Source organism: Prunus avium, chromosome 2 (assembly GCF_965620075.1).
Source record: "Prunus avium chromosome 2, drPruAviu1.hap1.1, whole genome shotgun sequence".
Taxonomy (NCBI): Eukaryota; Viridiplantae; Streptophyta; class Magnoliopsida; order Rosales; family Rosaceae; genus Prunus; species Prunus avium.
The window spans coordinates 44,343,217-44,355,065 of NC_142285.1; the positions used below are offsets into that span (position 1 = coordinate 44,343,217).

The window sequence follows — 11,849 nt, forward strand, 5'->3', positions numbered from 1 at the left end:
ATTCAAATCACCGGTCTATCAATTCTCATTATTCCACGAGGCTATGAGTTGATAAAATTACGACAGTTCATTGCATATACATCAACAAATCAAAGCCAAGACCGACAAATGTTGCTCTTTCATGTTCAGGATATCCTTATCCTACATACATACTTGTGAATCATGTTGTTTGATTTATTCAGACCTAAAACTTTAGTCTGCAAATGTACTTTTAAACAAATATAGGTAACCACCAAAGCTTTCACAAACAAGAGTGACTCTTCAAGCACTCTCTGAAGCATATCATACGACTTTCCCAAGCCTGGACTTCCCAAAGCATGATTCTCTTCTCTCAACTATCTGCAAAACATTACAATTTAACCACAGTATTTAGAATCATCAATTAATTCACACGAAACCCTCCCTACGTTGAAACTCACCACGTGGGGATCGAGGACTTGTTGCAGAGAAGTCAGATGAAGTCATTGGAATTGATATTGAGAGCTGGGTGGTAGAGAATGAGGTCTGGTTGGATCTCTCATCCTCAAGACCAGACCAGGAATCCCTGCCTTTAGGCCACTCGTCAAAGAAAGGTCGGAGAGATTGACCTTCCTGTTTCACAGATTCTAAGGGGAATGCATTATTGAAAAATGAATGCTGTGGATAATCATGATGCAAAATGGAGCCATCACCCGATTTTGATGCGGGAAATGAGCCAACTCTGGATGGCATCAGAGGCCATGTGCTGTCTAGTGGTGAGTCCATCTGGAGACCCCTGTTGCTTCCTGAAGCATCAGACAAGAAACTATGCTCACCAATCTCGGGTTTAAGTCCTTGAAGATACCTGTAGTATAGTGAAGGGTGATTCATTTGCTGTTAGATGAGGTGTTCACATCTTTTGTCATAGTAAATAACAGTGAATGATGTGTTTACAGCTCTATGGATATCTCATATCTAAATGAAAAGGAATCTCAACTACTTTTGATATATCACTGAATGAATAACTGTTCAAAAATTTGTTCCTTAAAAAACTCAGCTTGTTCTCATATGATCACATCTCTACACACCTTCAGCAACTTTATCATCTCCCCATGTTACAGCACCAAACCACTGCATTCAAATGCAAATGATATTGTACGCATCATTTTAAGATATCCAACATGTCCTTACAGTTGCTTGTACAGTTCAAACTGATTCACGGTGGTGTTGCCAGCTTATGTGCAGGAAAAAAAAACCTTCCACCAAAAATACTATATTGATCACGTAAACACAAAGATGCACGGCCACTAAGTGTAGTTTTTACATTTTCTTTAGGAAAAAAAACTTAATTAGTTTTTCCCCTGAATTGTTAGAATACCATCTTTCTAATCTCATTTCCTAAACCTAATAAACCCATCCTCTACATCACGGTGCAAGTCCCAACTCCGTTATTGCATCAGAAAAAATGGAAATTGACAGACAAGTACTACAGGAGTTACAGAAGATCTTAAGGCATCTAAAGCGCACAGGAAACAAGCAAGTGCAACCAGCAAAAAAAAAAAAAGGGGCAAGGACAACAGAATATCAGGTACAAGAAATAATCTAAACATTTTTAAAATTAAGAGAGGAGTGACAGCGTAAGAGAAAGCCCATGAATTCATGAAATAGTTTCATATGATCAATGGAAACAAATAAAAGGTCAATTCTTGCACAGCTATAGGCATAGATGCCGCAGGATGCAAACGGCATATTATGTACCTGATATTCATGCATAATATGTATATACCCAAATGTACACAAGCAAGAAGGCAAATATAAAGCAGGAGAAAAAACAAGATAAATGAATTCTAACAATATTTATATATTCTATATGGTTTATATCAATATATTAAGGTAAGTAACATGAACTCCACTCAATCCTTTCATCAAAAGATGCAGGGGATCAATTCCTTTGCCACTGTTGAGAATAAATACATAAAATCTTTTGACCAAAAAATTTCTGCAAAATTCCTTGTCAATAGCTACCGTGCATGGTGAATAAGATGCCACTAACTCAGCACAATTTAAATGCTGTCTGATTTCGTCCAGGAATTAAGAGAGAATGCAAACTATAGAAGCAATTGCAAAGGATGGCTGTCAAAAGGCCCTCACTGGAAAGACATCAGACTTCTGGGCCTGAGCGTTGACAGGAATTCACAAAGTTTTTGCTAGACATTCAATATAGATGTCAGCAGTCTTTCCATATCAATTCCACCATACCACAATCCCGCAAATGCTAGATATAACAATAAGCTTTCCATAAAAAATTTAAGATACTCGGCTTAGGCACCAATATAAGATATACCAAATAGCAGCTAACATAATTAGAAACAATAATAAAGTATAAGGCCATCTACATATATGAGAGTCTGATCTGATGTGCTGTAGGTGATGCTCAAATGATTAAATAAAAAAATAAAAAAATTTAACTCTTTACAACTACTCTTTTAAGACCAAAAATATTCAGAAACTGATACATGCATTCCTTAAACAGATTTCTGGCAACCTATCACCCAAAAAAATATAGAAATTGGAGAACCGGTAGGCCTACCATTCCTATCTTTCTGTTCAGCAGAAACTTAGGATAGTATATAGTTTTTCACTTATTAGACTTCTGCAGAAAATTTAGCAGAGAAAACAAAATGAAAACTGATCCAGCCAGAAAGAAGACTGCAAAAAGGCCTAGACTTTCAGTGAAGACATAACAAAATTAAGCAACTATTCTAAGCACATCTGGGCCCAGAACCCTGGATCTGACAGAAATTGAAAAGTATCTATCTGCAAGACTAAAATCATGTGTATGCATCCAATAATTTGCATCACATAATACTCTGTCTCAATGCCGAAAATAAAACATACAGAAAGACCATTATCATATCTTCATTTTCTTTCTCTTCATGTTTCCATTTAATCAAGTTTCAACCTGATAAACTTTAGTTGGACTAGCCAGTTGTAAAACTTCCATTTCGCAAGCATTCAAACATTTTGTTTACTTTCTTCACTAGCATTTTTTTAACAATGAACTAAAGTAAAAGTGAATTGCAGAGAATGAAATACCTATAATCTTTGTTTGGGATTCCAAAAGGAATGGAGTCTATCTGATAATGAGACTGATTGGTTCCGGAACTAGTTCCTTGGGTGTTACCAAAGGCATTCAGTGGAAGGTTCTGGAAGCTCCCAGTTCCACTGCTGCTCGCAGTGACAGTCAATGATGTCACAGTGGACGATGACTGTGTCATGGTTTGTGATTCCACAGGCTTTCTTGAACGGTTGCGGCCACGGTGCATGTGGCGCTCACAGTACTTGGAGTCCGGGTATGCATCCTTGGAGCACCTCCACTTCTTTCCGTCAGTCCTTCTACAGCGTCCCGGTTCGGGGTCCACCTTCTTCCCGTAGAAGGAACAATAACCCACTGCAAAATTTATCCAGAATCTAATAAGTGATATGTTTACTTCTACTTCATCATCAGCAAAACCACGTATTGACTGTCTTATGATGTATTATCAGCAATAAAGACAGAAGGAATATATATATGTCATAGAAAACAATGAATATGTAATATGGAATTAGCCAAAAAGGAAAGTTGCGAATTTAGAAATTTCAAAACCAGAGGAACAACAAGAAGTGTTTGTTCCAATGCAGGAATTTTTTTTTTTTTTTTTTGGTGGTAAATAAATAAGGGATGAACTTGAAAAACTAGTGTAAGAAAACGTGTACAGTAAAGAAGCACGGAAATTCCATTAAATATCAAAAGGTGACTCCTGAAATTAAATTGAACACATCCAGGCATAAGTCACAAATCCTAACCGCATGGCAAAGTCAAATAATTTCAGAGCCCAAAGGGCCAGGCGATTCCCTGTCTATTCATTTGGAGTGAAAAGAAATATAAGATCCCTGGTTGATTGAACCATAGAGAAAAACAGTAGTACAAAAAGTTTTAAAACGCATTTAACAAGTATTACACAACTTCATAATGGGCATTTACAATCCCCCCAAAAGAAGAAAAGAAAGAGGTGCTTCTCAAAATAAATTTAAACAAAAAAGTATAAACATATATATCCATGGTTTCTTATTTGAAGAACTGGAAAAGCCAAAAAGAAAAACCGAGGAAGAAAAGAAAACATATTTTCTTCAGATCAAATCGTTTAATCTGAAGAGTACAAAAATAATCAATAAATTAAAAATATGAGAGAGAGAGAGAGAGAGAGAGAGAGAGAGAGAGAGAGAGAGAGAGAGAGAGAGCTAGGCTTACTGGTAGGATGGTGGAAGAATCTTTGAGAAATGGACTCAAAACTCTTCTGAATAGGAAGCACGAGATCAGGAGGCACCGGCATGCCTGCCATCATATACTTGAAGATCAGAGCCTGATGCTCCAGCTCTTGCCACTGAGACGCTGTGAAAGGTGACCTCATCCCCGTCATCCCAGCAGCCCCACCTCCACCTCCACCTCCAGTAGCACAAGTATTCATCTTCACCCCCCCAACCAACAACTATTCACCTCCAGCTCCAGGACCCAGGCAGGAGGAGCTCAAACATTACCGACGACGAGGACGACAGAGAAAAACATGGGACACACTAGATCAGCCTCAGTTTCGACTCGAGCATGTTGATGTTGGGTTACTCACTCTCGCTGTCTTCTGTTCTGTGCGTTTGTGTTGAGAAAGGGGGCAGCGTCTGTGACTGTGACTCTGTGGAAGGAACAACCCCAAGGACTAAGCTTTGGTCTCATTTTATTGGGGGAGGGAGGGAGGCTTATTAATATTAAGTTTCCTTATTGTTATTTTTTATTATTATTGGGGTAAGTTTAGTTATTATTAAGTAAAGTCTAAAGCTTCATTACAAGTTTAAAAGGTGGATATGGTGGTGGTGGTGTCCCAACTCAACTCTCAACTCTCAACTCTCAACTCTGTCTCCCTCTTAAGTCTCAAGTTGGCAGGTTTGTCTAGTTGCCGAAAAGTTGTGTCTATGTGCGAGTGCTAGTGCGAGAAATGTGTTCCCGAATGCTGTTCCAGTCGAGAAATTGTAGAATGTTATTAGAGTATGGTTGGTATAGTTTGTAAACGTGTAATAATATAAGTTGATGATATAGTTGATAATATACCCTGTAGTTATGACTAATAGGTATATTTTATATTATATATTTAATCTCATTTTTAGTATATTTTGGTTAATATTTTGGAAGAATTTTAATACTTTGAATTATATTTCCAATATAAGACTTTCGACTTCCTCTAGAGCAAAATATAATCAAATGGACGAATTTTGGAGTAATTCCAGTTGAAGGACGTTCGTGAGTCTCTTAGCTTGATTGTATCAAAATTTCAGATTTTTTTTACCAATCGGCTATTTTCTGGCAATAAAATAAATGAGCAGTGAACAGTGCTGGAATAGTGACGTTTTGGACTTTTATTGCGTTTTTGGAGCCCAAGATGACCTCATATGGGTTCATGGCCTACTGAAGAAGTGTTCAGAACGTTTTTATCTTTAAAACAAGCTATCTTGGGCCAGATTTGGAGGAGATTTGAGGCCAAAACGTGTCTGGACAGATTGTGGGCTGATTCTCCTAATCCAATTTGGACTTTATATCCTAGCATTATTTTATTTTAACCTAATTTCCTTGTGGGGATTGGGCAGCTGGGTTTTAGGAGGTATTTAAGTTCTTTTTCACAGCAATTTTTGGGGACTTCTTTTTGGTTTTTGAACGCGACATTGTGGAGAGCAATTGCTAGGGTTTTGGAGTTTTGCGACTTTAAGGTGTTTTCATTCTTTTTCTATGATTTCAGTTATGAATATGTGTAACTAATTTCCTTTTGCTAGAGTGAAGCCTTGAACCTTAGCATGAATATGTAATTTTTATTTAATTGCTTATGATTGATTGCATGCATACTTTGAATTGTTAATCACTGTTTTAAACTATCTAATTGTCTTAATGCCTAATCACCATTAGGATTTTTAGAAAAGTAATTGGATTCAATTTTGGTCGGAAGGTTCCCTGAAATTGACGTTGGCTTCTTGTGATTAGTAATTGTAATTTCACTTAAGATGAACACCACGTCTTAAGGGTTGTATAGTTTTTCAAAGGGTTTTCACAAAACATAATGAGTCTTTCATGTTCATATTTGATCTGAACGTCCGGACGGGTTGCATGTTTGATATACGTTCTATGTTGGAGGTTCCAAGTAGAATATAAATTAGGAAAACCTAACCTTCAAAGTGGCATGTGCAAATCATAAGTAATTGGTAAAAATTCATAGGATTGCTAGGTGATGGTGAACCCCATGTGCTTTTATAAATTGGATTATAAAACTCTTTTCTTTGATCATATTTGTTTTTAATCAACATTCGTAGTTTTTAGACCATTTCAGAATCATCATTCTCAGCCCTTAATTTCAAGTAATTACTTAGAGATTGTTTTTACATTAATTACTAAATAGTCCTTGAGGAAAACGATCTTGCATGAGCATCTATACTATAATAGCCTTGTATTCTTGCAAGTATTTTTTGTGATCTTAACCTGATTTGCATGGATGGTAAAAATCGTATCAATGATCACATGAACAAATTATACCATGTAATTATACTACTGTACTACACTATAGTTCCTCATTCCAATCAATTTTGAGCGAGTGTAACTTATGTACACCACATTGAATTTTTCCTATGTTTTTTTTTTCTTTTTATGGTGACCAAGTTTTCCTATATTATGTATGTGTTTGGCAGAATGTATTTGAAGGGGCTTGGTCCCATTACAAAGTTCAGTAGTTTATCCAAAAAAACAAAGTTCAATAGTTTAGTAGAGTGATTATAAAATATAGCAAGACATGAGGTGGTTTAATTCTGACTTCAATCCTTCTGTTCACTATAAATTTAGGACCCGTTTAGTATCCTATTTGGATTCAATTTTTGAGTCCAAAACCCATAATTCACATTTGGTAAAAACTATTATCTCAAAAACTCAACCCTAAAACAACTAAAAAAGACTCATTTTTTTAAAAACTAAAAAAAGTGAGGTTTTACAATTTTTTTTATTCTCTCTCCTCCTACATCCACACTATACATATATCTCTCTCTCCACCATCTCTCGTCTCTCGTCTCTCTCTCCTCCCTTCCTCCATGCTCTCTCTCATCTCTCCTCTCTCTCTCTCCATGCCCTCTATCTCGTCTCTCTCTCGTCTCTCCTCCCTTTCTCCACATCTCGCTCTCTCCTTTTCTTTTGTTACTCTCAATTTTGGAATATAGGGTTTTTGATTTTCTAATTTTAATTTCAATTTTTTTATATCTTAAAAATAGTTTGGATTTCAATACCAAACAAGTTTTTAGATTTTAAAATCAATATTTAAAAACTCATGTTAAAAAAATAAATATTATTTTTGAGTTTATTTTTTTGAGTAGGATACCAAACGGGCCCTTAAAAACGATAATTCATTGCTATCTAGAAAACTGTACCAGGCTTCATTTATGTAATAAGTGACATCTCATGTTAACTTGTAAACAAATTATTTTATTAGATGGTTGTATCATGCATCACTTGCCATGTTATAATATATTCAAATATAATCTCTCTATGTTTAACAAAAAAAATATCATCTCTCTATCATTAGCATATGAATTCTGTTAGTAAAAACGACAAGTAAATTAAACGATTTAAACAACCAACTATTTTGTACAATTATTTACACACTCAACACCTCCTCTCTCGTCACCATTCCCTTCATTCCTTTCCCTATTCCTTAAAAATCAATATTTATGAATTTTGTTTCTTCTCATCCCTATCTCTATATATAGTTTGTGTATTTATACCTCATAATCTCCTCCACCCTCCTCATGTCAGTTGCTACTCTTCTTTACCAGTCAACGTTCTTTTCATATATGTTTTTGTTGATGCCTAAATTTGCTCTCAATAGCAAAATGACTTATGGAAGTTGATGTTTGACAATTTGTCTAAACTTAGTTAACGTGACCAACCAAGTCGTCATCCAAAACATACAAAAAGGAAGGCTAATGGGGAATCTTGGTGTGATGTTGATCAAAATTCCTCTTATGCTTAAGTCAATCGAGTGTTTGAGAGCAAATTATACGAGATGTTATGGTGCTTAGAATTGCATAGATTAAAGAGAAGTCGCGAAGCCTTTAGGCAGTAGTTTGAGATGACCTAATCATCTGGGAGCATGGTCGTCCCTGAGATTTTGAGGGCCCTGTGCAAAACTTAAATTGGGGCCTCACATAATCTAATACAAAAATGCTATAAATAAAAATTTGCCATAACTTAATGTCATAAAGAATTTTTTTATAACTAAAAGTCATTAAAAAAAATTTATAACTAAAAGTCAATTTTTTTTAGAGCTCCTCTTTGAGATTGAGTCAATTCCTCGATTTTTCTTTTTCTAAGTCGTTCTGTATATCCAGAAATGTATTTTCTAGTACGTGGCATTTTTAGATTACAAAGAAAAATTCCAAAACCCTATAACATGGGAGATAACCCCAGCAAGAAATAGATAAATATGTCTACAAACTATATTCTCATATAACCAATCATCAACATGATAATAATTTAATAAAATAAGTCTTGTAATATATAGAATAGATTGAAATTTAGATACCATAATTTGAATTGAGATTTGAATCTAACTATTTGATTTTGAGTGGTCTTTATGAATTTAGGAATTAGGGTTTTCTCTTTTTGGTGTTAAAATTCCTTAAATTGAAAGAATAACAAAAATTGTCAAAGAATTGAAAAAAGAACCAAAGAGAGATTAGTGAATAATGATGATTACTTATAAGAAAATCAAAGTTTAAGAGAAAGAAGAAGCCATGAAGTTTCTTTTGTTTTGTTTTCAATGAAGAAAGTACTTTTCTTGGAGGAGAAACCTTTTTTATTTTTTATTTTTAAGAATGATAGTTTGGGGGATATATATATATGCTCCTCCTATAGTTGAGCTTCGATGTTTCATGTTTTTAAAAGGCTTTCTGTTTTGTTTTGTTTTTTTAAATTAATAATTATGTAAAGTTTGTAGTTATAATGCAAAAATAAAATTAAAGGCAAATTGATCGAATGCAGCAAGAATCGAACTCTAGTGCTTTTGTTAAATGAATATGCGCTCCAGCCAACCCCACCAAACACCATCTTGTGTAAGTAGTCAGCATGCTATACTATATATATAGAATTCCTATAATATTAAAAAAATATACATATATATATATATAAAGATTTTTTTTTTCAAAGGACCTTAAGAATCGGGGGCCCTGTGCGGTGGCGCCACTTGCACCACCCCAGGGCCGCCCCTGTCTGGGAGTAGGATTATAGGATGACCTCATCCTAATTTTTAATGGACAAGAAATGACCAAGCCTTCATAGGACTAAGACTTTTTTTAGGTGTATCGAAAAAAAAAGGGAGATTCACTATTATACCAAATATAGGAGCCCAAATTATTAAAAAAAAAACTATATGAAATAGACTTTAGAAACACACAAAAAACTCATTTACAACATAACAAAAAAGCTTTTAACTTCTTTTAAATTACAAAATTGTCATTGATTTCTTAAACAAACTCAACCCCAAAACCTCGTAAAAAAACCCAAAACACTAAATATGGCATCAAAGTAATTTAATAATCCAAATTAAATTTAATTAGGACCAGTTGTTATTTTTTAGGTTTTTTTTTGGGTTTGTTTATAGAAATTAAATGGTGTAGGGTTTATCTATATTATTAGTGCTAAGAATAGGCATATGACTAAATATCTATAAAAAATAAAAAAAAAACTCCTTTTGGTTGGATCGCGGTTTTCAGTATGGGGAATGCTAGCAACCTTCTCTCTAACCTTCTCCTTTGGACCTTCTCCATTTTTTGGGTCAGTGGATTGGTGGATTTGCTGTTAACTCAGGCAAGGGAGAAGTTCTTGAAGCTGAGTTGTGGGGGCTATTTTTTGGGATGAACTTGGCTGTTGAGAAAAAAGTAGAGGATATTGTTATTGAGATGGATTCTGAGACTGCGGTGCTTCTTGTTCAGAGTAAGATTTTGAATGCTTGTCATCCTAATGCAGGGCTGATTAGTAACTGCAAAAGACTTATGAACTTGTTTTGAAGGATCAAGCTTCAACATATCTATAGAGAGATGAATGATGTAGCTGACGGGTTGGCTACTTGGAATCACAATTTGGATCTAGGCTGTTACTATCTTGAGGAGAGCCCTGCTTGGCTTGATTTTTTATTGCTTAATGATTCTTTGGGAACTGTTAAGTCCCGCTTGATTAGTTCTAGTTAGTTGCTGTGTTGGTGCTTGGGGTTTCCCCCCATTTCTTCATATAAAAAAAAACAATGTCATTAATATATTATACAAGCTAACTTTTGATTTCCAAATTTACCCTTATTAAATGTATTCAATTTATCCAAAAAAAATTCACAACTTTCTTACACCTCATTAATTTTTTTTACGTCAATTATTTTTTATTTAAAGAAAATGTCTACTTTAAAAAAAAAGTTAAATTAAAAAAAAAGAAAAAGAAGAGGAAATGTCCATTTTTTTTAACACAAGGGGTTTAGATAGAAAAAAAAGGTCTAAATTTGACATTAAAAAAAAGGGACATCCTCTTTTTTTAAAAAGCATACATTTTCTTTATAAAAAAAATAATTGAAGTTAAAAAAAAATTAATAAGATGATAAGAAAGTTGTGAAATTTTTTTGGATAAATTGAATACATTTAATAAGGGTAAACTTGGAAAGCAAAAGTTAGCTTGTATAATATCTTAATTACATTGTTTTAAGTGTAAGGAGAATGACACATGTCAAGCAAAAAATGGAGAAGGTCAAAGGAGAAGGTTTTTTTTTTTTTTTTTGATCAAAGTAAGATAACTTCATTGAATCAACAATGTCATAGTACAAAGGAAAACTGGACCTTAGTAATGTAACAAATGTGGCCTCATTAAAACCTTGCCTTTAAAAACCCCCAAATGGGGAAAATCCGGTCAAGGAAAAAGAGTACCACTACATCACATCCAGCAGAAAATAATTAAGAAAATAATTTGTCACTGGCCAAAACATCAGAAATCCATAAAGGACCATCCTCTAACCAAACTTTGAAATCCTGAGTTAGAAGTGCCTGCTTAGCCAATAGATGAGCAACCTGATTACATTCCCGAGGAGCAAATTGACAGGAAATATGAGTAAAATGATTAAAAAGGCCCTTGACTTCATCGACTAAAACACCCTCCACCGACCAGCTTTCCTCAAAAGATTGAAGATTCATAATAATCTCCTTTGCATCCATTTCCAAAATGACAGAAAGATGTCCCAGTTGACGTGCAATCTGTAATCCCAAAATTGCTGCATAAAGTTCAGTAGCTTTAGGAGAAAACATGCCATGAAGACCTTTATAGCCAGCCATCATTAAATCACCCATATTATCCCGTATCACAACTCCCAAACCCCTAAATCCAAACAGCAAATTGACAGCACCATCAACATTTATCTTCACAAAATTACCAGTAGGTGGAGACCAATGCCGCGTATGATTATTTGCTGGAACACGAGATGGTAATAAAATAATAGCCCGTTGATACTCCAAAACAAGCTTTCGAGTGCGAGCCAAAAGACAAAGATGTGAAGTACTTCGGCCAGAATGTAAAAAATCATTACGAGAGTTCCATAATCCCCAACTCAAAAAAACAAAGAAGACTAACTCGTCATTAGGGAGAAGGTTAGAGAGAAGGTTGCTAGCATTCCCCTTTCAGTATATAGACAATAATTTATCGGCTTATCACTTCAATAGATAGAAAATGAATTTATCGCGAGATTGTGATTTATCTTTTATTTTCCCGCCAAAAGAAAGACACAGTCGGACATCCCAGCATTAAA

The 11,849-nt window shown here is 34.8% G+C and overlaps 1 protein-coding gene across 1 annotated transcript; it reads right to left on the bottom strand.

Moving 5' to 3' along the window:
- Nucleotide 1: 1 nt before the first annotated feature.
- On the bottom strand, nt 2–4,743 carry LOC110758604 (growth-regulating factor 4-like). Its single transcript, XM_021960507.2, has 4 exons — nt 4,250–4,743; nt 3,055–3,409; nt 420–823; nt 2–339 (listed from the first exon to the last, which is right to left on the bottom strand). Exons 1-4 carry the CDS (start codon nt 4,464–4,466, stop codon nt 332–334), a joined length of 984 nt encoding a protein of 327 aa, XP_021816199.2. The 5' UTR covers nt 4,467–4,743; the 3' UTR covers nt 2–331.
- Nucleotides 4,744–11,849: the final 7,106 nt, after the last annotated feature.